At 34.5% G+C, this 27,449-nt stretch overlaps 1 protein-coding gene across 7 annotated transcripts in view; it reads right to left on the bottom strand.

Moving 5' to 3' along the window:
* Window positions 1-27,449, bottom strand: part of brm (ATP-dependent helicase brm) — a 714,323-nt gene that overhangs the window by 5,081 nt on the left and 681,793 nt on the right. For all 7 annotated transcript variants that reach the window (XM_090374387.1, XM_090374383.1, XM_090374382.1 and 4 more), the window contains 2 exons: window positions 24,458-24,559; window positions 16,165-16,248 (listed from right to left, as the gene is read on the bottom strand). In XM_090374387.1, coding sequence (XP_090230513.1) covers window positions 16,165-16,248; window positions 24,458-24,559 — 186 coding nt within the window. The remainder of the gene's footprint in view (window positions 1-16,164; window positions 16,249-24,457; window positions 24,560-27,449) is intronic.

Here is a 27,449-nt window from a genome sequence, read left to right as displayed (position 1 = left end):
ACTTCTTTGTTTTAGCCAATTTTTACAAAACCAGTTCATAATTCATAGAGATTTTTGATACTACATTTTGAAATTCCACATGCCCCAGCATTTTTGACACATTTCCTTAAACTGATATGTTCACTACTGCTAATTGCAAAAAAAGTTAATGGAATGGAATGTTTATGAGGACACTGGTAAGCGTTGCTTATGGTTTGTCCAAATTTTTTTTTTTTTTTTTTTTTACAATAAACCTCTTCTTAGCCCAACCTCACAAAAAAAAAAACAAGGCATGAGATGCAGGCAAGCACATCATGTATGCCAATCCATCGCCCTGGGAAATGATTATGCAGCCATGTATTGACATTTGCAAAATGAGGTGGTACTCCATCTTGCATAAGAGTTTCAACATTTTCCCCACTTATGATCTTGTGACATTTTGAGGTATCTTTTGGCATTCATTATGTCTCCCAGAATGAAAACCCAGTGACTGTGGATGATGTGATACAACACAAGACTATTAACTTTGCATCACCCCGAGTGTTTTCAATGAATATGCAGATTTTCTGCTGCCCATTATGAGTGGCAAATGATTCAAAAAAGCAAGCTTATATAGCATCAGTCAAAAAAAAAAAAAAAAAAAAAAGAAAAAAAAAAAAAGTCAACTCTCATTTCACCTATACCTTTCCTCCAATAGTTTGTTATTCCTTGAATTTATTTAAACCTATAAACTTCCACAACTTGTGGAAGTCTGTTCCAACAATCAATCGCACACTATCTAAAGGCAAACTCCACCCATCCATTCTGCAACTGTCCTTCCTCAGTTTGAATTTTTGCCCCCTCGTGTGTAGCCTGAGCAAGAGGAAGAATCCCATTGGCATTAAGTTTGCTCAATCCATTAAAAACCTTAAACAACTCAATCATATCACCTCACAGATTTATGATGTGCAGGTGCTGCAATTTGCAGAACTGAATCCTTTGTTCCACTCACCAATCTTGTTGCCCTGTTCTATAATCGTTCCAGCACTTTCACATTCTTGGCTCAAGACGTGGCCTAACCATTGCCTAATACAATAGGATAATCACCTCTTTATCCCTACTACAAAAATTATTGTATATCATTGACAAAACCCCATGAACTGTCCTGGCAGCCTGTCTGCATTGCTCAGAGAACTTCATATTTGATTGCACAATTACTCCAGGTCTTTTTCATTTCCCACTACCCTGAATGTAGTACCACAGAGCTGGTATGTTACTGTTACCCATATGTAGTACTTTTCCTTTATCAATTTTAAACTTCAATTGCCATTTCTCAGCCCCTCTGACAAACTTTTCTAGATCCTGTTGCAGTAGCATACTGTCATTAACTGCCCTGCCAACCTTTGTATCATCTGCAAACTTGGACATTAAACTTGATATGCATGCCATCATTGATAAATATAGAAAACAACAATGGACCCAATATCAAATCCTGGGGGGGGGGGGACTCTACTAGTAACAGTAGTCCACAAAGGACAATTTCCATTGATTATAACTCTGTCTTCTCTCCTCAACTATCCCTTTATCCATAGCAGCAATTTGCCATCAATGCCACACTGGTCCAATTTTTAAAGGAGCCTTTTGTCTGCAACAGTAGCAAAAGCTTTCCTGAAATCCAGGTATATGATATCAAAATTATTTTTTGCATCCAGTTCCTTTGCAACCACATTGTAGTAATCAACTAAATTGTTCAAACAAGTTAGCATTAGTAGAGGCATGTGATGCAAGAAAGCAGGCTTATGCAGCAACCCCCCCTCCCATTCATTCCAAATGCCTGTCCAGCTCAGTCTTAAATTTATTTAGGCTTTTAGCTTCCACAACAAAAGATGGAAGCCTGTTCCACCAATCAACTACCTGCTGGCTAAAGGCAAATTTCTGCACATCTATTCTACAACTATCTTTCCTCAATTTGAAACTGTGCCCCCTCAATTCTTAGTGTGAGCAAGAGGAAGAATCCCATCAGCATTCAGCTTGCTCAACCCATTCAAGGCCTTATACACCTCAATCAAATCACCTTCAGTTGCCTACTCTCCAGGCACTGCAATTTCCATAACTTAGCCTTTTTTAGTAAGAGCACCTCATTCTAGCAACTACATCCTTCCTAAAATGAGGCCTCCAGACCTGTACACAGTACTCTAGGTGTGGCCTGACCATTGCCTTGTATAGCGGGATAATCACCTCACTGTCCCTGCTAGCAAAATTCCTATATCTATCATTGACAAGACTCCATGACCTGCCCTGGCAGCCTGTCTGCATTGCTCAGTGACTTCATATTTAACTGCACAATTACCCCCCCCCAGGTCTTTTTCACTTTAATGAGTGTAGTACCACACAGTTGGTACGTTTCTCTTCAGTTATTGCTACCCACATGCTTCAGTTGGCACCTCCCAGCCCATTTTCCCAACATCCAGATTCAGTTGGAGTTGTATAGTGTCGTTAACAACCCTGCCAACCTTCGTATCATCTGCAAACTTAGACATTAAACTTGATATACCTTCATCAATATCATTGATAAATATACAGAACAACAATGGGCCCAACACCGATTAATAACATTTGTTAACTAATAACATTTGTCCACGAAGATCAGTATCCATTGATTACCACTCTGTCGTCTCCCACTCAACCATCCCTTTATCCATTGTAGCAACTTACCCTTAATGCCATACCTCTCCAATTTGTACAGCAGTTTTCCATGTGCAACAGTATCAAAAGCTTTTCTGAAATCCAAGTATAAGATATCAAAATTACTTTTGCCATTCAGTTCCTATGTGACCACATCATAGTATGCAATCAAATTGGTCAGACAAGACCTCCCTTTAACAAAACCATGCTATGTCTTAACGAGAAGATCCTGAAATGCTTCTTTAACCAGTGATTCCATTATTTTTCCCAGAACACAAGTTAAACTAACAGATCTGTAGTTACTTGTGTCACCTTTTGAACCCCCTTTGTGAATTGGTGATACATTTGTACACCTCCAGTCCATGGGGACCTCCCCTGAGTCCAAGGAAGCTCTCATAATTATGGCTAAGGGTTTGATAACTTCCTTTGCTGCCTCCTTTAATATAACTGGATAGATCCCGTCCACCCCAGATGCCTTCCTTATGTTTAACTTCAACAATTTCTCCTCCACTTTGCTCTCAGTTATTACAAAATCACTTAGCTCCCTGTTAGCATTTGATAAACTTCTGGCACTCTCCTCATTGAATAACTCCTTATGTGTGAATGTAGATGCAAAATACTCATTCAGTTTATCAGCTACCTGAGAAATATGATGTGGTGGAGTGGTCCAATCTGATTGGACCACTCCACCACATTTGGACAAGTTGCTGGTATGGTTGTGTGGGAGAAGACAGAGAGTGGTAATCAATGGACATTGCTCTTCATGGCCTAGTGGAGTTCCCCAGGGTTTAGTGTTAGACCCATTGTTGTTTTCTATATTTATCAGTGATATTGATAAATACAGTTGTGTTCACTAACAAAACTGCTAGCGTGAAACACAGCCTCGTTACTTCAAATGAATTCCTTGTTCCACTCTAACATAATTTCTGCAAATTCTATCCTTCTGTCACAGCCATCAGGAAACAGTTGTTGAACATAATGGACTTTCATGGTTTGAAAGACAGTTCTTTTCTGGGTATAGTTGCAACTGCATAAAGGGAGTATCTACTTTAACAAGCTCCTTCACACACTGATTACTGTGGTTCCTGGAGAACGTCTCAGTCAGTATTGTAATGTTGTCCGGATTCTGCAATTTTGATGGCCTTCCTGTTCTCTTCCTTGCAGTGACACAGCCCTGTTGTCATTAACCTCTAATGGCAATTTTTTTAATGTTTTGGCATCCAGTGTTTTACGAATTTCATGTTCAGCCTTCATATAATGGATCCCAAAACCTCATAGCAGTCTGTGATTTGGCCCTCTCTTGCACTCAAAACTGAAGGCATGATTTATCTATAAAAGAACTAGCATTAAAGAAAACCTTAAGGAAGGGTGAATCGTTAGTTTCATCAAAATTGGTTAAAAAAACAAGTTACAATAATTTGAAAATAGGAAGTCGCTTATCTGACAACCTGTACTTAATGATTCTATTCAATGTGATTTTAAGTAAACTACAGGTAATCAGTTCATTAGTGAATACACTTGCCTGTTATAAAGTCAGTAATTTCATCATATAAATTGTAATGTGATTATTTGTTTACATTTCCATTTATATTCTGCAAAGCCAAAACTAGAAGAGTTTACAATTTTGTCATAATTGTTTTATTGCAGCCAGTATACCATAGGTTGTGCACACCTTACCCCAGGACCACAGCAAGTACCCCAGTGAGCTGTTGTAATCAGTAAAGAATTTATTCAATTTTGCAATATAATAAGCAGTCGTGAAGACTCAGTCATTTTGATTTGATGGCTTTATTCAGTATTATTTTGAGTTTTCATCAGATAGATATATATATAGTTTTAGGTTCTTCTGATTTAATGTGGGTTGTTTAATGTTATTGAGAAGACTTGACAACTTACTTTTCCCACTCTTTTCTTGATAAGTATGAAGTCATTGCACACAAAGTGTACAGCATATGAACAAGCAATAAGTCAGGCATATATTACTGCAAACTCTGCCTAATGAGTAATTAGTATCTCAAATCATATTGTTTTGGATTCTGTGGTTCGAGGGTGTTTTTGAGAGAAAGCATGTGAATTATAAGTCCCCTGATAATTCACATGCTTTGACTAGTTCAGATAAAGATGAAATTTCACTTTAAGGATTATTATTCCTATGCATTATTATCCTCTTTAACTAATTTTTGCTTTAAAGCCGAACTACCAGTTTTTAACCAACCATTCCAAATAAATCAAAAATTGAAGTAATTCTCAGTATTGTTGTGAATGCATAGATATGGAAACTAAACTTCAGTTGCCACATATAGAGAATAATAAGCATTATGAGTAATTTAATGTCAAAAAGGATGAAATTGCAAGGATGACTTCTAAAGGTATCATCCTTATGGATTGTAACTGAAATCCTTATGGATTTCAGTAACTGCCTCCTAACTGAAATGCTGCTGCTCACAAGGCTATGCTCATAGTGAACCTTGCAATCAGGTGTAGCTCTGAAAATCTCTGGCACCTTTAGACTTCTTCCCTAAAATGAAGACACCATTTTGGGGCTGCAGAGTTCAGACTTATGAGAAAAATGTATAGCTCTAGAAGGCAGCTACTGGAGACGGATGAAATTGCCAGCCCAACTTTCAGATTCCTAGCTGAAATATTTCTGGGTGAGGGTAAATATTTATTGACTGCTGTACATGCAGGAGGGGGATTTAATACGGAAGAAATCCATGATGGTAAGGTGCTTACTTTGAGTAAATCTCTTCCATCATGTGCTGTGGAGAAAAAATGGGCATCAGAATTCAAACAGGAGTGGGATCATTAAATTTGATCTTTGCAGGTCAACTCTGATAACTGTTATACAGGGTTAACCTACTTTGTGCATTACAACAAAATTTCATTAAAAGTAAGTAGAGAATTAAAAAAACTTCTACAGAACATGCTGGAAGTGCTCATGTAGACATGCTTTGTGCTTACGCAAGTGAGGTATTAAATCCAAATGTGTTTTTTTTTTTTTTTTTTTTAGCGTTTCATGCAAGTGTGCAAAGAATATACTAGTGAATGTTTTGTTTCAGTCTTATTTGGTACAGGCCTGTTTGGATATAGGTAAAGTACTCCAAAATAAGCACAAATAGAAAAACTCATGCTATTTGCCACATTAATAAATGCTACATTATTGCTGTCACAATGAAACTGTCTTCTGCCACATATCTAAAAATATTTCACTTGACATCCAGCAACATCTTACACTCTGTTGCCATGGTACACACGCACACACCATTGACCAACAAGTTGTACATGGTACTAGAGAAGTTCTTAAGAGATCTTTTCAGTTTGGGGCTCTGGTTAGCTAATATCAATGGAGGGAGTAGGAGTTCCTCCAGGAGAATATACTTTTGTACAAACATATTGGGCAACAGACCGCATGAACTAGATTACCACTCTGGTCGTAGTGTGCCAGTTTAGCAAACTCATCAAAATAAAAAGATGAAGAATGTGCTGCATGATGATGGATAACTGTGTTATGATAGTTATAAGTATATTAATCAATATATGCATACAGATTCTGTGGTTTTTAGATGAAAGAATTTATTTTTTCAACTTTGACAACTATTCTTTAATAGTTATCAGGTTTAACCCACTTTGTGCATTAAAACATTGAGAAAGAAATTACTTAATACCACTGGAACTGTGAAAACTGAGTATTTTTACAAATCCCTCAAACAGGTTTAAATGAAACTAAATCACAATTTGTCACATCAGACAGTTCTTTAAATTTTTCATTCTGCACTTTAAAGCTACTAAACAATGTAATTACAGTTCTCGGTAATGTTTCCACATCTTTCTATAACTGCTATCACCTTTTCATTGATATCTGAAATACAAAATCAAAATATTCATAACAATCTCATCAGCAGTAAGAGTGTGAAAATATTAGTTTATGATTTGAGTCTTTTTCCCCCCCCCTTCTTAATTCTTATGATAGGCAATCTTTGAGTGTTACAGGATTCAAAGCATGTTTTTGCATGTAAAATGCATTGCGTGTGTTTTTGTGTGGAAAGCTTTGGAGTTAATGCAAATTTATTATTGAACTCTTTTAAGGAATTTCTAAAATTCCTTAAAAGTTGCTCTGTAGGTAGAAAAACCATAGTATAACAGTTTAGATAGGTATAAAAGTCGATTAATATTATAATGTGAATTTATTTTGAAATGGTATTTTACTGTAATCATAACTTTAAAATCAGTTCTAAGAGCATTTGGATATTGGCCATTTTGTTCTTAGCTTTCTAAAATGTCTTCTAATTCATCTCCAGATATCAGGAGAGAAAGGAAAACCGAAGTCAGCTATTCATTAAATGATGCTTTGTTAATGACATTTACTTCAAAGATTGAAACATTAAGTGAGGCTCACATCTGGAGAATCAAGTAGGCACTTATTGTCAAGATTTTTGTGCCTTTTTTTACTGTTGAAACTAGACTTGGATGCTGGTTGAATTTGGAGAAATTCAAAATACAAATTCAAGTTTAATAAATAAGTTGTGGTTTTTTAAATAACTTATGATTTTGTTATTACTTTTATTTTTATATCAAAAAAATTAAAAACCCATATTCACAGAATTCATCCTTCTAAATTTTAACCAATGACCCATGGCTTCTAAGAATAAAAAAGGCTTTTTACGAGGAATAAAAGTTGTTTTTTTTTGTCATTACATAGTGACAATATTGTCCCTCCTGTGAAATTAAAAATGATTATGTTTGTACAGATGTCCACCTGAAGTAACTAATTTGTTTTTAATTGAATAACATTATTTTACTTTGCTGGTGTACTGCAAAACAGGAGCAAGCAAAGGTTTTTCTGGGCAAAATAATTGGCGTCATCCTTAAAAGTATTAACTAAAATTAGAATATCATATGAGTTACACAAGTAATGCATTCTTTTATGTGATAGTAATAACTGATTGTCCAAAAATACTATTATAAAATAAGTAATATATATTATTGTACTTTCAATAAGAATGATTAAAACAAGAAGTGGCAATCCTAGTTTCAACTAGGTATGCCACTTCTTTCAGAATTAATCCACTCTAGATATGCCCCTCCCAGTTCTTGGTAGTAACTGTTATTAATAAGAGATTGTTTTTATTACTCTTACAGTATTATAACAATACAATGAAGATTAAATACAGTGGATTCCGGTTATTTGGGCCACTGGTTAATCGGAGCAGCCGTTTATTCGGGGCAAATCTTAAAAAACAGAAACCAATCGAGAAAATAGCCAGGATTTACTTCACTTAATTGGGACAGCATGCCACAGCACTGGAGATTACCCTACGATTGTCTTTGACGGTACCACGTGGTTCGGTCGAAATTCTGGAGGTCACAACCATAAAACAATAAAAACAATTAGCAGTCACCTGTTTCAGTGGGCTTTTCTGTTAGTGAAATCTATCATAAACGGACAGTAAACTCGACCTTACTGAATTTGCGATAACACCGACAGCTGGAATTCTGGGAGTTATTATGGTGAAATGTGTTTACACTTCCATGAAATCTTCAATCATATAAAAAAAATTAATTTTCAGATCATCTCCTCATTTCTATTTTTAAAGCTTTGTAACTCGTTACTCCGTTTTCACTTGCGCATATTGTGTTACTTGCAATTTGTGTGTGCCGTGTTCTTTGTTATTGATTGCTTATCTTTTTACTGCTTTAAATTTTAACCCCCACCCAAAAATGTCAGTGAACAGAAATGTCAACTAGTTCGTATGTACATATTATTAATTATTTTGATTATCACGTATACTCTTCCGATTTTCATGTATCATTTAATGTTTTAATTGGTAAGGTAATAAAGGGTAAATTTGTGCTTAATATATCTTTGCTTTTATATGGATAATATTCCTATTTTCACTAATTAGAATCGCTGTTTAATAGAATTAAAATTCAATTCACAAACGTGATCACAATGACCGGTGCTTATTGCACATCGTATAGTGATTTGGTTGTACAGTGAACCAATTGTAAAGAGGGGGGTACATTGTATTATTAGCTATTTACGTGAAACTTTGGATAATTGGGGCAGCCACTTAATCGAGCCAAAATGTACTAGTCCCGATGTGTCCCAAATAACCGGAATGGACTGTACTTGCTAAGTTAGCCAGTTTTGGGCAAAAGTTGCATTTTGTGATGAAAATCTGGAAACTCAGATTTTTCATCTTGCAAATAAGGCCATGGGGTTAAATATATTGCAGCTTGTGCAGTATATTATTCCTTTTTTTCAAATTACTTTCTTTACAGTGTGATAGGTATATAGTCAAGGGCCAGATCCCATCAATATACAAATAAAAGCAAATAGTATTATACTATTCATTCTTAGTAAATTAATAAGAGGAGTTTACCTCAATATAGTACGTGGAACACTTCCGTATGATACCCTCCAGAAATTAAAACGGAAAAAATCGACAACTTACCGGTACATTAAAGTAAAATATAAATAATTAAAGTAAATTATAAATAATTAAATAATCAATTTAACACAATTCAAAATCAATTCAAAACAATTAAAATTCAAATTAACGCAATTAAAAGAATCTAACGAAAATATTCAAAACGATTTTCCTTCCTGAAGCTGACAATGCTTTTCGACCGACTGTCGTGATCACAGGAATGAAAATTATCGAATCAGGCTAAACCTGCAACTTAAATAGTGATTATGTGTCTTCGCGCATGCGCGTAAAGGTCCACGCATCGGAGATCAAATATGGCCGCCGAACATTAACAGAATTCTCGTGTAATTTAATTTCAACGGTTTCTGCAATTAATAGTCGCGTATAATTACGTTGAACGTTAAGTATTTTGGCCTCGTTAAATAAAAAAGTATGTTTTTCGTTAATGGCATGAAAGGCTAATTCTGACGCTGCTGAACGAGAAGCACGAACAGAGGCTTCGTGTTGATTTACACGGATATTAAGAGAAAACCGCGTGGAACCCTGATAAGACGAGTCGCAATCACCGCAAGAAATGTTGTATACTAGATCATTAATTTGTGTTGCGAACGTCGAAAGAACCGAGCGATTGTTCAGTATAGTGTGTAACTTCCGTATAGGCCTAGCTATAATTTTAAATTCGGTATCTTTAAAGAATCTGTTAAGCTGTTTGTGCCACTGTTCAACATATGGGACAGAAATAAAGTATTTTTTGATATTACTATTGTTGATTGGTGCAGTATTTTGTATCCTATCCTTAGCTTGTACCCTAATTCGATTTATAGTGTTAATGGGATAACCCCTGTTCAAGAATCTGCTAGTTAATATTTGTATTTCTGAGTCTAAAGCAGAATACAAATATTAACTAGCAGATTCTTGAACAGGGGTTATCCCATTAACACTATAAATCGAATTAGGGTACAAGCTAAGGATAGGATACAAAATACTGCACCAATCAACAATAGTAATATCAAAAAATACTTTATTTCTGTCCCATATGTTGAACAGTGGCACAAACAGCTTAACAGATTCTTTAAAGATACCGAATTTAAAATTATAGCTAGGCCTATACGGAAGTTACACACTATACTGAACAATCGCTCGGTTCTTTCGACGTTCGCAACACAAATTAATGATCTAGTATACAACATTTCTTGCGGTGATTGCGACTCGTCTTATCAGGGTTCCACGCGGTTTTCTCTTAATATCCGTGTAAATCAACACGAAGCCTCTGTTCGTGCTTCTCGTTCAGCAGCGTCAGAATTAGCCTTTCATGCCATTAACGAAAAACATACTTTTTTATTTAACGAGGCCAAAATACTTAACGTTCAACGTAATTATACGCGACTATTAATTGCAGAAACCGTTGAAATTAAATTACACGAGAATTCTGTTAATGTTCGGCGGCCATATTTGATCTCCGATGCGTGGACCTTTACGCGCATGCGCGAAGACACATAATCACTATTTAAGTTGCAGGTTTAGCCTGATTCGATAATTTTCATTCCTGTGATCACGACAGTCGGTCGAAAAGCATTGTCAGCTTCAGGAAGGAAAATCGTTTTGAATATTTTCGTTAGATTCTTTTAATTGCGTTAATTTGAATTTTAATTGTTTTGAATTGATTTTGAATTGTGTTAAATTGATTATTTAATTATTTATAATTTACTTTAATTATTTATATTTTACTTTAATGTACCGGTAAGTTGTCGATTTTTTCCGTTTTAATTTCTGGAGGGTATCATACGGAAGTGTTCCACGTACTATATTGAGGTAAACTCCTCTTATTAATTTACTAATATCATTATCAACGTAGAACATATTGAGTATTACAGCTCTGATTCATACTATCTAACTATTCATTCTGTATACTTTATATGAGTATAATGAAGACTTAATAATAATAGCTTTTATATTGGAAGGACAATGAATAAATAAATTTTTTAATTTTTTAAAAATAATACGAGAAGTTTTCAATATAGTACGTAGAACACTTCCATATGATACTCTCCAGAAATTAAAACAAAAACACCAAAAAACTTACATTAGAGTAACAAATAACTTAAAAAAAAATAATTAAAAATCAATTTAACATAGATAAAACTCAATTTAACACAGTTAAAAATCAAATTGAGTTTTATTGTGTTAAATTGATTTTTAATTATTTTTTAAAATTATTTGTTACTCTAATGTAAGTTTTTCGATGTTTTTGTTTTAATTTCTGGAGAGTATCATACGGAAGTGTTCTACGTACTATATTGAGGTAAACTTCTCTTATTATTTTACAAATATTGATATCAACGTAGAATGTATTGAGCATTACAGCTCTGGTTCATACTATCTAATAAATTCTTTAAATAAATTTTCTGTTTATAATCTGGGACCAACATAAAGTCAGGAATTTACAAGGCAGAGAACATTACTGTATCGTATGCATGTTTGAGTGACCACATTCAGCTCAAAACCCTCAAGTTTGACCGCCCAGCTACGGAGGCTACCTGACTGATGATAATCAGTTTAAACATTTAACTGGCACAGCTGAAATTACTTAACAACAACTATGATGATAAAGAACATACTATTAATTAAAATCAACCTTATAATAGCACTTATAATTCAAACTACCCACTCTGAATTTGATTTATTAATTAATAGTCGTGTTCAATTTAATGTAATTGTCTAATTTGTTCATATTTGATATAAACTGTGAATTATACATATGAATAATTAGCATCATGCTGCTGAGCAATAATATAATATACAGTGCAATCTCAATATAATGTGGGAGTTATGGGGACAGCTTTGTTTTGGGTAATACCTGCATTATATAAGTGAAAATAAAATTTAACCAGTTTTTTCCTCAATTTTTTTTAAACATGAATACACAATGACAATCTTAAGCAAACATTTTTTATGTTATTTTTTTCTTCTTTTAATTTTACTATTTTGCCATCTGGATGTAATGGGTTAAACATTTTAAATAACAAATGCCTGTTACTGTAGATTTTTTTTTTTTTTTTAATAATGCTGTACTGAAATAAACATTAAATAGCAAGCTTTATAGACTTAAGAATAAAATTTCAAAATTGTCAAGATTTTATAATGATCTTGTACCTCCAGATGAGTATTAGTTAGTGCAAAAGCATCATTTTAATGTAGCCATCTACCAAAGTAGTTAAATTAATTAATTAAATTGGCATCGTTTTGGTTATATCTCATATTGTGAATGCCTTCACGAGTTGCCATGGTATTGTACTACCTTGAATAAGTAATACTTCACCAGTGGAAAAGTGTTACTTATTCGAGTTATACTTCATAACTGGGTTGTCACTATTGCTCTGGGCAAAAATAATTGGTGTCATCCTTAAAAGTATTAACTAAAATTAGAATATCCTTTGAGTTACACAAGTAATGCATTCTTTTATGTGATAGTAATAACTGATTGTCCAAAAATACTAGTATAAAATAAATAATATATATTGTAATATATGCTTAAGATTAATTTAATTAATTAATTTAACTACTTTGGTAGATGGCTATAATAAAATGATGCTTTTGCAACATCAATACATAAATTTCTTTTTGTGTGAATGCATAAATGAAGATTTCCTTCAGTAGCATTGGGATGTTTGTTTTTGTCATTTTAACATTGCCAAATATCATGGAAAAGTAATGTTTTTAGCCTTTCTTCTGGGATACAGTATCATAGCTCTTATATTATACTCATTGTTTTGTCTTGTCGTCCTTCACGGATTAGGCGATCCGCCTGTTCTGATCTCAAAGAGGTCTGCCCATCTTTTCTTCAGTATTCCTCTGTCTCTTTTTCCTTTTGCTCTATACGTGTAAGCTTATTTAGGGAATCTATTATCTTCCATTCTTTCTATCTTTGTCTATATTCTATAATTTTTTCATTAATTAAGTAAATCTTTAATTCCTTTCTAATATTTACGTTTGGTATTTTCTCTAATTTTGTACATCCTTTAACATATCTTAAAAATTTCATTTCTACAGCTTGTATTCTATTAATCTCTCTTTGTTTTGGTATCCATGTTTCAGAACTGTAAAGAAGTGTTGTTATTGCCATTACTTTGTAAAATTTCAATTGTGTTTCTTTCCTTGTTTTCTTAGCCAGAGTTCTTTTTATTGTTCCACATATATTTTGAAATTTTGCCAATTTCTGGTTCATACCTTCTTCGACATCATATATTATGTCACATCCTAGATATTTAAAATGTTTTACTCGTTCTAATATTTTATTCTCTATAACTATTTTTGTTCTCACCGTATTTTTACCCTTAAAAGCCATTGTTCTAGTTTTCATTGTTGATATTTTAACTTTATATTCTTCTGTTATTTGGTTTAATTTAAATACTGCTCTTTGTAAAAATTATCTTGCACTATCTTGAGTAATTACTGATCATCTGCAAATAACAGTGTATTAATTTCCTCTTTCCATTTACATATCATAACCTCAATATATATGTTAAACAATGTTGGTGACAAGCTGTCTAACTCCTTGATTTATTATAATTTCTTCTGTTAATTTATTACCTGTATCTATTACTATTTTTGCTCCTTGATATAAACTCTGTATTATTTTTGAAGCCACTAAAAATGATCTGAATTAATATCATATCCTCTAAACACCTTAGTATCTCGACATTGTTTTGCTAATTTTTGATTTACTATTACATAGTCTATTATTGATTGCGTACCTCTTGCCGACCATGTATATCACATTTTCTAAAAAATGTATTTGTTATCTTTAAATTATTAAAGATTTTCATAACTGACTAACAATTGAAAATCGATGGATAACAGTAATTCAGAAATATTGTAAATTTTTGATTTGGATTGTAAACAGAAGGGTTTCAAACAGATTGGACCTGTATTTCTAACAGTGACAATCTTGTTTCAAGATGGCAAATGAAATGTTTTGAGGAGAAGAGTGTATCCTGATAGGAGTGGATACCCTTCCACACCAAATCGTAAATTTGGTGTGGATCAGACTGTAAACAGAAATTCCACAGGGGAGAGGACACAAACACACATGAGAATCTTGTGTCAAAAAAGATGTCAGTTATATGAAGAATTTCTTTAAAAAACCCAACTGTTATGTGGCTAAAAGCTTCATAACAAAGATAAGAAAACACCTCCTAGCATTCAAATTCACGTAATAATAATATCCTTGTTGAAATAATCACTATTCATAAGTTGAAAGCAAAGAGCCTCTGCAAGTGGCTATTTTTTCCAGTACACGAAGCCAAAGTAGTTTTGATGTGCAGAAAAAAATAAATTCAGGACAAAATTATTCTATTCTATTTTAGTTCAAAATTAAGTGTTTCAACTAAAAATAAATAAATTACAACTGCCTCAAAACTTTTAACAAAAGGTGAATAATTAAAGATGGAGGATTTAAAAAGTTGGTTAGGATGCTGAATTCACCTCGCAATCTGCCAGATTGCAATTTCAAACATATTCATTTGAGCAACGTTTAAAAATGTTCTAACAAGGTTCATGAATTAATGCAGTTAAAAAGTGTGTGCCTTAAAACAAATGCTAGTTGTATCTGACAATACTACCATTATTAAACATGCCACTGAAGACTGGTTGAAATGGAAACACTTCACTTGCATCTCAAATTCATTCAACTTAGTGGTAAAATCTTTAAGAAAACTTTCTGATTTATTAGAAAATCAAAACAATGAAAGCTAAAAAATATGCTGGATTACAAATCTCAAATTACACTGTACTATTTCCTCAGCATGAATTGTTGAGGAGGCCTCCATCCTGCAGTGGGTTGATAATGGCTGCACTTTACTTTTTTTTTTACTTTATGCTGAGATTAAGAGAAATTATTTTTGGAAACACATGAAAGTATACAAGAGCTTGCTGAATTGATCTTGTTTCCTCTGCAGCTAGCACTCATAGTTGCTAGATATAAATAAGATCTTTATTGTACAGTTCACCGGTACACGCAGGTACCACGACCATACAATACCCTTCACGGCACCATGCCAGGGGTGAAGTAAAATGCAAAAGGATAAAGAATAAAGTACAATTAAATAGAATAAAGAAATATTTCCTCTGATGAGAACTCATCTAACCTGCCAGGAACTGCAGGGTGCTAGCATCCACAAAAATTAAGGAGCATATTATCTCAGTAACTGCTAAGTTTGCTATAATGTTGGGTTTAAAAGGCTGTGGCCCTGTACTATGTAAGATGCAAACTTCAATAAATACCCAACACTGGCTTCCTCATGAAAATTAATCAAAATGTTACAACTGTACCATTTATGAAAAAAAAATAATAATAATAAATCAATAAAAATCATAATTAATATGAACAGTGTTTTATTATGATTTGCAACATTTATCCCATTTTTTGTCTTTTCATTCTTGTGTGTTGTTTATTCATCTTCAGTTATACCTATTCTTCCTTTCCAGCTTTTATTCAGAAAAAATCTTGGGGGGGGGGGAGAAAGTAATTCCAACCAACCTTGGAGGTATGAATTATGTTATGGTTATCATATTCCAAAAAGCAAAAAAAAAAAAAAAAAAAAAACCGATTAATTTAAAATGGATAAACTCAGGATAGCAGCTTATGTTTGTTTGTTATTTGGTTTTTAGGAGCATTAGCAACTAAGGCCATATTGCTCCAGGATATGCGGTGGTCATTCCCTGACCTTTCCATATCCTCTGTATTTGGTGGTGACGGGCTCGAACCCCAGTCTAATCAAGAAACGTGTGCTACGACTGCTGCTCCTTCCCACCTGGCTACGGAGGTGCTAGAGCAGCTTATGCACAAAAATGATGGGAAACAAGGATGATAACAATCTTGGTGCAGTTGTTGAAGACAACGACCATTTTTTTTTTTTTTTTTTTTGATTCTCAATATCTCAGGTAGAGTTGAGGTTCTGACTATAAATTTTCTATTTAATCTTGAACTTAAGACAAAAAGAAAACATGGGATCTAAACTATTATATTGTTACAGTGGATACCTATGGATACAATTACACAGAAAGAAATAAACAAAAAAGTTGTACTCACCTCATCACTTTCTTCCGAATCATCGTCATCACTGATATAGCGTTTACTAGGTCTTCCCTTACGTTTTCTTGTGCGATCTTGAAGCTAAAGAAGCAGAATGAGTAAGAATTATTTGTAAATAATAAAAGTAAACGAGAATTTAAAATACAGTATACTCAGATCCATTTTTTAGATCCATTACTAAATAACTAATCAATTTATGTCCATAATTTTTTGCCAAAAGTGTTTGCTCACCAATGCAAATAGATGTAATGGCTTTATATGTCAAGTAACTTTGTAACAAAAAGCATGAAAAGAAATTAGTGTTGGGTCCTCTTTGATAGTATCATGATTTTGCTACTCAACTTTGGAAGAGGCCGGACTCAAATGCCACAAATGACTGAAAGTATTTCTTTAAAGCCTTTTCACTCAGGGCTGTGGCCTTAGGCAGGGCTGAAGCCTAAGGTTTTTTACCCATGTGGTATTCCAAGTTTTTTATCCTGTAAACATGTAAAGCACCTAGGGCATATTTCTTCTGGTATATTACATCTCTGTGATATACACAATACATGTACTTACCAATGTATTGGAGCACACATTAGTGGTGAAATTAATAATGTTAAGAAATGCCAGGCCCACAACACCCTGCTGACTTAAAGGAACAGATTACTAGTTGTTACTAAACAGGGAAGTTCAAGAGTAACTTAAGCAGTTACAGTGAAGATTTAAACTACTCTCATCCCTTGGGAGGAGCTGTACTGGAACAAAAAAAAAAATTTTTTTTTTTAAAGTTACTTTAAGGTTTATTCACCTTAAAGTAACCTCATGGATACTTCATTGGCATATCCATTTCTTACATCCTGATGTAAGAAATGTACTGATCTGAAATCGCAGTGTACATTACTAGATGAAATTTGGCCATCAAAGAAACAGGTGGACGTCATAGAGGCAAATAAAACTAGGGACCTGACTGAGGTATTTAGTGCTCCCTGGTGATGCAAACCAAATTAGTTCCAGAACAGATCAGCCATAGTCACTGAAGCATGTGATGAATAGATCCCAAACATATCCCAAATTAAACTATATACTCTAAATTGTTAATGATATAGATGATGCTATTACATATTTGGTGTGTGATATATGATCCAATCAGGGCACCTCTGTAATTTAGTATGGATGGTAGAATACTCTATGGGATTCTGTCCACGAAATCTGCATATAATGATATAATGGAAGGATATATGCCTAAAAAAATAACTTTTTTATGTTTTTATCACAGTATGTTTAGTACTGGAATGGCCAACTGATGAAAGGAAGTCATTGGCTGATGCATTCTTTATTTAATGCATGTATTACACTTTATTTTCTATATACAGTACAGTGATATATCAGATTAAAAAAAAAGTGCAATATACTTAAGGTGACCAACTATCTCACTTTTTTCAGGACAATCCTGTATTTCAGACCCATGTCACATATTTTCTGTAAAATGTTCTGTATTTTTTGAGTTAGGATAAATGCCATCCTTGTAATGCAGAGCTGCATATTAGTCTACAATGGAAATGCTGTCTAGGTACAAGCACTGCTTGGCTTACTAATGTCAATAAATTTTACCCGTTACTCCTTACCTAAAACAGCTTAAAAAATAAATAAATAAAAATAAATTCCGGAAGTGGAAGAGTTTACAAGATGGAAATATTAAATTAGTGTGCATTTTAACACAATGTGGATAATTCTGTACTTATATACTGACACTCAGCTATTGCTGTGCAACACACGCACACACATACACACACACACACACACACAGCATAAACAGTGAAAATAAATTTCTAAGTTGTTTGCAGCTATGTTATTATTGCCAGTCAACAAATTGTTAATGATTTAAAACCGTTTTAAGTTTATAAATCAGTATGGAAAAAAAAAAAAAAAACTAGAAACATAAATATGTTTTTTTCATCTTGCAACGTACCCATGTTACAACTATGAATATATCCTGGCCATATATAAGTTATTGTATCTGTGTTCTAGTCCAAAATCCATGTATGGATACTTTTTTTTTTTATGAAAAGCCCAAGCACAAGAGGTATTAGAACCTATACACAGTACTTAGTACAGTGCATGGGTTGAAAGTTGAGAAGTTGAAAGAAGATACTTATTGACGTTACATTTGAGTTTCTGTAAATTGTAATTTTTAGGAAATATATATGACAGAGGTTGTTCCAGAAAACAGAAGGAATAAATGAGGAAGAAGAAAAGCTGGTTCTGTGAGTTAAGATGGATAATGAAGCATTCCTTTTTTGGGGGGGAGGGTCAAAAAAATGTGGTCACCTTAAGTATTCTATTATGTTGTGCTATTATAGATAAGGCACTACAAGTGTCAATAAGATTTCATTCCAAAATCTGGCAATTATATGGTCCATTGGTTTGCTTGATCTGAGAGTTTATACTATATTTATTTATCTTCTGAAATTTAAAATTAGTCTGATAATTCAACTAATTTCAAATTAAATATTTAATAATTTAATATTAAAAAAGCATTTTTCTATGCTTGATAGAGCAAACGGAATGACAAGAAAAGTACCCTTTACCATGACGTTGCATATTTAGTGACTACAAAAATGAGTAAAAAAGGTAAAGTGCAGCCATTATCAACCCACTGAAGGATGGAAGCCTCCTCAACAAAGTGGAGGAGAAATTGTTGAAGTTAAACATAAGAAAGGCACCTGGGGTGGATGAGATCTATCCAGTTATATTAAAGGAGGCGGAAAAGCAACTAAGCAAACTCTTAGCCATAATTATGAGAGTATCCTTGGACTCAGGGGAGGTCCCTGTGGACTGGAGATGTGCAAATGTATCCCCAATTCACAAAGGGGGATCGAAGGGTGACAAGAGTAATTACAGACCAGTTAGTTTAACTTCTGTTCCGGATAAAATAACGGAGTCACTGGTTAAGGATGCATTGCAGGATCATCTAGACAAGACTGCAGCAATAATTCAGACACAGCATGGGTTTGTTAAGGGAAAGTCTTGTCTGACAAATTTAATAGGATATTATGATGTGGTTACAAAGGAACTGGATGCAAAAATAATTTTGATATCTTATATTTGGATTTCAGGAAAGCTTTTGACACTGTTGCGCATGGAAGACTATTGTACAAATTGGAGCAGAATGGTATTAAGGGTAAGTTGCTACAATGGATAAAATATAATGTTATTAGTGGAGTCCCACAGTGTTCAGTTTTGGGTCCACTGTTGTTTTGTATATTTATCAATGATATTGATGAAGGTATATCAGGCTTAATGTCGAAGTTGGCAGATGATACAAAGGTTGGCAGGGTTGTTACTGACAGTAATGGCAGTGTGCTACTGCGACAGGATCTAGATAAAAGGATGGTTGAGTGGGAGAAGACAGAGGGTGGTAATTAATGGGTGCTGCTCTTCGTGAACTAATAACATTAGTGTTGGGTCCACTGTTGTTTTGTATATTTATCAACGATATTGATGAAGATATATCAGGCTTAGTGTCAAAGTTTGCAGATGATAGAAAGGTTGGCAGGGTTGTTAATGACAGTAATGGCAGTGTGCAACAGGATCTAGATAATTTGGGCAGATGGGCTAAGAAGTGGCAACTGAAGTTTAACCTTGACAAATGCAAAGTACTGCATATGGGTAGAAGTAACCCCAGAGAAACGTACCAACTGGGTGGTACTACACTTAAGGTGGTAGAAAATGAAGGGATCCTGAGAGTAATTGTGCAGTCAGATATGAAGTTTTTTGAGCAATGCAGACAGGCTGCCAGGGAAGGTCATGGGATTTTGTCAATGATATACAGAAATTTTGCTAGCAGGGAAAAGGAGGTGATTGTTCTTCTGTATAAGGTAATGGTCAGGCCACGCCTTGAGTACTGTGTAGAGGTCTGAAGGCCTCATTTTAGGAAGGATGTAGATTTGCTTGAGCGTGTACAGAGAAGGGCAACACGATTGGTGAGGGAATGAAGGGATCCTCTTACCAAAGGAGGCTTAAGTTCTGCAAATTGCAGTGGCTGGAGACTAGGCACCTGCGCGGTGATCTGACTGAGGTGTATAAGGCCTTGAATGGGTTGAGCACGCTGAATTCTGATGAGATCCTTCCACTTGTTCAGATTACGAACCTAAGGGGGCATAAATTCAAATTAAGAAAAGACATGTAGAATAGATGTGTGGAAATTTGCCTTTAGCCAGCGGGTAGTTAATTTCTGGAACAAACTTCCATCTGTCGCTTGGAAGTTGATAGGTTGATTAGGTTTAAGGAGCTGCTGGACAGGCATTTGGAGGGAATGCTGCATAAGCTCATACACTTGCCTTCTTGCATCACATGCCACTACTACTACTACTACAAATGCAAAGTACTGCATATGGGTAGCAGTAACCCAAGAGAAACGTACCAACTGTATAGTACTACACTCAAGGAAGAGAAGAGAATGAAAAAGACCTGAGGGTAATTGTGTAGTCAGATATAAATTTGCTGAGCGCTGTAGATGGTGTGCCAGGGCAGGTCATGGAATTTTGTCAATGATATATAGGGATTTTGCTAGCAGAGAGAAGGAGGTGATTATCCTGTTGTGCAAGGCAATGCTCAGGCTATACCTTGAGTACTGTGTGTGGAGCCTCATTTTAGGAAGGATGCAGAGTTGCTAGAACGAGTACAAAGAAGGGCAACAAGATTGGTGAGGGGAACAAAGGGGTACTCTTAACAAGAAAGGCTTAAGTTCTGCAAATTGTAGCGCTGGGAGACTAGGCACTTGCGAGGTGATCTGATTGAGGTGTATAAGGCCTTGAATGGGTTGAGCAAGCTCAACGATGATGGAATTCTTCCTCTTGCTCAGATTATGAACCTGAGGGGGCATAGATTCAAATTGAAGAAAGACAGATGTAGAATAGATGTGCAGAAATTTGCTTTTAGCCAGCTGGTAGTTGATTGCTGGAACAGACTTCCATCTTTTGTTGCAGAAGTTGCTAGCTTAAATAAATTTAAGGCTGAGCTAGACAGGCATTTGGAGTGAATTAATGGGTGAAATGGGAGGGGTTTTTTTTTGGTTGATGCTGCACAATCTTGCTTTCTTGCATCATATGCCTCAACTAATGCTAATTACAAGCACTCCTTGAGCTGCTAACACATGAAAATCTAAAAACTGTTTATAGTGCTCTCTGTGAATGTATTTGGTTAGTTTAATGCATCACATACTGAAAAGAACTGCAGGACAGAGAAAGAAATTGGGTTTGCCGTCAGTAATTGTTATTGATTTGCTAATCTTGCTCCATAACCCGATGACTCCATGACCCTCAAACAAATTCTCTTTTATCTCATAAATCAATAATAAGAGCAAAAATATACAGTATTTCTAAATTCTATATTAGTACTTTCCTGTGTGTTCTTTAGGGTTTTTGGACTGATTCGTTGCTTGTTCTCCGTCAATCTCTACCTTGCACAACTAGTGAAGAGTAAATCAGCTGAAAATTCTTTTTTGTTGTCACAGTGCAGAGAGTTGAAATTGTAGTCCTTATGGAAGATCTTATCTTCCACATGTAAGACTATGATTTCCACTCTGATCTTTACCCCACACAAACATTTTCGTTTATATTATATAATTGTATGTCATGTGTTGATGCTTGTAAAAGCTACCAATGGGGAACATAATTTCAAAGTAATTATTGAAACAATCTGTAACTCTAGGTAACTCAGTTATATTTTAATGTGAATGTCTTCTTCTATGGAATTCCTTTTTAATAATAATCATTTTTAGCTTCATATAATACATGAAGCTACAAATATAATGCAAAATTGGACAAGCAATGTAATTATATCTTTATTTTCTAAGTTCAGCAATTGTTTAATCACTTGAACCTATTATGAGCCACCACCCCAAACAAAATTTCTGTTTGTCTCACTGATCAAGAGAATAGGGCCTCTGGAAAACAGCTGAACTAGGCCTTGTGGTAACATTGCCTACTCTCTGCTTTTAGGAACGATAATATCACTTTCAGTCACTTTTCAATGATTGTGAAATAATTTAATTCCTGGTAAATATTAGCTGGGTCAATCTCCAATTCAGTTACTTATTGATATGTAGATATCTTTGTAAAATATTATTCAGCGTGTCAACCAACTGTTTAGGGATGTTAATGCATCTTCTGCTATCCATTAGTGGGCCACTATGATTGATTTCCTTTCTCTACCACTTACACATGCAAAGAATTCTTTCATACTGTTCTTGGCCCTCTTTTCCAAAGACATCTCACATTATTACTGACTAATTTATACCTGAATATTTCAGGGTCTCTTGAAATTTTTTTTTGACATCCCATGCAACTTCCTTCCTGTTACTAAGTTCATTAGTTATCTATTTTACTATGTACCTTGAACAATAACTCTTTACTGGTAAGAAAATGTTAGTAGTTTCTTACTTGTTTGGCCATCTCTTTTTTAGCATTTGTACTTGTTAGATTTACTGATATCGGTTTCATTTAGTAGAACTTATATGATGCTTAAGGTCACTGCAATTTCCTGGTCAAAAAAATTAAAACCTTTTCCCACGAAAGGGACTATTTCTTTGTATATATTTCATGTCGATATACTATGATCACTGCCTTTAGTAATTCTCTTACTTGGACTTCTTTAATGATGAGAACCTCTACATGCATATGGGCAAGAAAGAATGAATGTCTTGTTCTTGTTATAGATAATTTCAATTTGTCTCTCAATTGGAGCAAGTGCGAGGAGAAACTCACCACAGGGATAACATTTTTAAATTAACTAGATGACTGTTATTTATATCAGCATATTAGGGAAAGTACTATGAGCAAGAATATTCTAGACATCATCAAAAACAAACCAGATAACATCATACAGATGACAGTGTATAAAACTTTAGTGGGGAATGATCCTGGATCCATTCAGTTTCACCGGTTCAACAGATACTCTATCTAAAAAACAAAGACAATATGTTGGCTGATCTTTCCTCAGTCATCACATTGAGGTTATTGAAAAATAATTCATCACTTGACAAGTTTTGGATAAAAGTCTGCAGTGAATATGAACTTTTGAGTGAGGGGGCATTGAGAGTTCTACTCCCTTTTCCTTCAACTTACTTATGTGAAAGTGGATTCTCGGCAGTCACTGTAACTATGACCAGATCTCGAAACAGATTGAACTTGGTGCCAACAGAAAGATTTTCATTAACAAATCTCGCCCCAGACATTGATTAAATATGCAGTCACATGCAAGCTCATCTGTCAAATTAAGATTCATACAATGGTAATATGTGGTATTATTTTTATGTTATTAAAATGATATATGTTACACCTTGAATGCTATGACATGTAATTAAATTATGTAAATATATTGATGGCCTGTTGTTTTATTTTGTCTGCCCATTTATTTTCAAGATATTTTTCCAGGGGTTCCACATAAAAAAAATATTGCTTAGGGTTCCGTGATCTGAAAAGGTTTAAGAAACACTGCTTTAAGCAGTAATCACAGAAGCCACAAATGCACATATAATGAATATGTGCATTTGTGGCTTCTGTGGAATACAGAAGGAATACTACTTCCATTTTCAGCATCTTTATCATTTTTCTAAGGGGCACATTTGTCTAGAAATGTACTGCTTCTGAAAATGTCACAAACACAAGTTCAAATCAATCTCTGAATATTAATTCTCATTGACCGCCCACTTTTTTTTTTTTTTGGTTTTTTTTTTAGGAGCATTAGCAACCACGGTCATATTGCTCCGAGATATGCGGTGGTCATTCTCTGAACCTTTCCGCATCCTCCGTATTTGGTGGTGACGGGCTCGAATCCCGGTCTAATCAAGAAACGTGTGCTACACACTGCTGCTCCTTCCCACCTGGCTACGGAGGCGCCTTGACCACCCACAGAACATTCAATATTCACCCACATTGAAAAGTATATATTAATGAAAACAATTAGTAAATTTATTTGAAAATCAACTTGTTAATTGTGAAGGATATCATTTTGACTCCCTATTTTTTGTTTTTAGCTCTTTTATGTTTTAAAAACACTATTCATTCAGCTATAACTCATATTATCTTTCATATAAAAGCTTTTTTTTTTCTTGGTTTCTATATTAAAAATTCCAGAAATTTCTTCTGAATAGTGCAACTATGAAGAAATTGAAACACTACTTTCTCTGACATTAAGAACTAAAAAAGGTGATTATTAAATACCAGTGCTATGTTAGAGCACTCTCCCACTCTGTCTGTCACTGCATTTAAATACAAGAAAAATAAATATTACACCAATTCATACTTACTCTCCTAGAACTTTCTCCTTTACTAAGTCGAATCTTGACCTTCATACTTTGGCTTTCATCATCATCATCATCCTCACCATCATCTTGTTGCTCATCATCTCCCTGATTTAAATTTTGGAAAAAAATATTCAATCGAGGGTTACAAAGCAACAATGACCATGGAATCACTTCATATAATATTTATTTATCTGAATTTAATTTCAAATATTAAACAAATCAATGCACTGATGCAATAGATTTGAGAAATGGTGTGCATTATGTAAAAAGAAATTAAAATATAACAGCTAAAAGCAACTACAGAGCAATGCCAAATTGCTAACAGAGAGCAAAGTTGTTAATTTCATGAAAATAAGTCTACGAGGGTGGTTAAATAAAGAATCGCCCTGACCTAGCTGCAGAGGTGTTAGCCTGTTGATTCTTGGCACAGGTTTTAGTCCTTCTTTTCATAGACACTGTGCAGATTTACACATTTTTCCCATCAATGGATGAGGCATTTTTGTAGAAGTGGTGACGTTGGTCTTTGAACCATGACTCTGTTGCAGAAATGAGTGTCTCGTCGTCAGGGAAGTGGGTCCCCCGAAGAAATGATCTGAGGGAAGGAAACAAGAAGAAGTCCGATGGTGCAAGATCGGGTGAGTAGGCTGAATGGGGCAGTAGTTTATATCCACAAGTGGCCGCTCATGTTGTTGCAATTTCATAAGTGCAAACTGGGGCATTGTCTTGAAGCATTTTCACACCTTTGGACAGCATGCCACGCCTACATGTTTTGATTTTCTCCCATAATTTTGTGAGTAAGTTGGCATAATAGGCACCTGTAATTATTCTACCTTTCGGTAAGTAATCAGTCATTATTACGCCTTTCTCATCCCAAAACACTGCCAGCAAGATCTTTCCTGCTGACGCTTGGACCCTTGCCTTCTTGGGGGGTGGAGAACCATGATGTCATCATTCCATGGACTGGTGTTTACTTTCAGGGTCGAAATGGTATATTCAACTTTCATCCTGAGTAATTAGATGAGAGAAAAAGTCTTCCTCATTTTTTGGCAAAAATCACAACTCTTGTGATGTTTGTTGTCGATCAGCCTTCTGGAAACCAGTGAATAATTGGAGAATCCATCTTGCACTCAATTTCTGTAAACGGAGTTGGTCATGAAGGACTGTTTCAACAGAGTCCACATTAACCTTCACCTCCTGGGACAATTCACGCACAGATATCTGGTAATCTTCCATGATTAACAACTCCACTTTTCTGATCATGCTGTCATCAATGGCTGAATGGGCTCAGATTCTACCGACGTCCAACCACACCTAAACTGCATATGCCAGTACTTCACAATGCCATAGGATTGTGAAGTACTTCATCCTTATATACAGCAATCATCTCCTCGTGGATTTCTTTAGGAGATTTCTCCTTCAAGAACAGATACTGGATCACAGCTCTGGCTTCAACTTTGTCCATGATGCTACTTTGTCACACGTTCAGCTCTGTAAGAGAAAAACAAATCAAGACACAGGGCTGAAATTTTACACCTTTAGTACAGAGATACGTTTGATGCAACACACAAAATATCATGACTCTGCGATATATGGAAGTAGGTGAGGGCAATTCTTTATTGAACCACCCTTGTATATCTACATCCTTATTTCCACTTCTTATCTGTCTTGCCATTTTGTTAACATAATCTTAATTTACATATTTCAGTATATTTTGGGTTTATTTACATATTTCAAATTTGCATTATATATAATATATATTTACTAACTGGATCCATTATTATCTCAGTCTGCATGTTTAATTGTCTAGCCATGACATTAAAGATGTGAAGCCTACTTACATCTAATATTTTCAGTATTAAGTCCCTTTCCACATTAAAAAGTAACCATTAAAGCTACTATTATCTAGTTACTAAAACTACTATTAGATACTAGATAATAGAGCTCATATTCTGTCACAAAAAATACATAGCCCATTGTGAACTCTGCCACCAGAAACCTGACTACCTTTAATAAATAATTCAGTAAGTTTGCAATCACAATGAATATGAACAATACTCTTCCGACATAGGCCGTGTTGAGAATAAGCAGAAATTTATTTATTTATTTATTTATTTCATTTTAGAAACTATCAACATGCCCATTTAACTTTTATGCCGAATATTTTAATAAGAAACATTCAGTATAAATTATAATTATAAATTTTTTATAATATACATTTCATAAGTAATTGTAACGAATTCTTTTATAGCCTTTAGATAAACGTAAGCTACAAATGAGTCAACAATTTCAGTAAGGAAAACAGTTGTGATTGTACTTCTAAACTTGCACTTACTCAATTTACAAAATTGTATTTATTTAGAAGTTACACAAATGCAACAATAAAATAATACAGCATTTAATAATACAGTATTTATTGAGGCTGACTGATTTTCTCATGTAATATGTCTAATACCGACTTTAGTTACCCAGGACCATAGTCCTGGGTAACTAATTATAGCATAGTGCTGGATGTCATCATCTATGCTGTTATTTAATTATTGGTATTTATTTATGGTATTAATTTTATTAAGCAAACTTTTACAGTACTTTCTTGCTAGAAGGACCATTTTAAAAAAATATATAAGTTTATGTGGAAAATATGATCTATGGTTTTATATTAACAGTGTGTTGAGAGTACATCCTTAAAACAAAAGTTGCTAGTCCAGAATATAAAAAATAAGTATTAGCATTAGTAGAGGCATATGATGCAAGAAAGCAAGCTTATGCAGCATCAGCCAAAAAAAAAAAAAAAAAAAAACCTTCCACTTCACCCCTCCGTTCGTTCGAAATACCTGTCCAGCTGAGCCTTAAATTTATTTAGGCTATCAACTTCCACATGGGAACGGAAGTCTGTTCCACCAACCAACTACCCGCTGGCTAAAGGCAAATTTCCGCACATCTATCCTACATCTGTCTTTCCTCAATTTGAATTTATGCCCTCTCAGGTGATTATTCT

Source organism: Mastigoproctus giganteus, chromosome 5 (genome assembly GCF_048544385.1).
Source record: "Mastigoproctus giganteus isolate SK-2022 chromosome 5, ASM4854438v1, whole genome shotgun sequence".
NCBI lineage: Eukaryota > Metazoa > Arthropoda > Arachnida > Uropygi > Thelyphonidae > Mastigoproctus > Mastigoproctus giganteus.
Note: the sequence above shows the minus strand (reverse complement) of the source record. Positions and strands in the feature narration are given on the sequence as shown.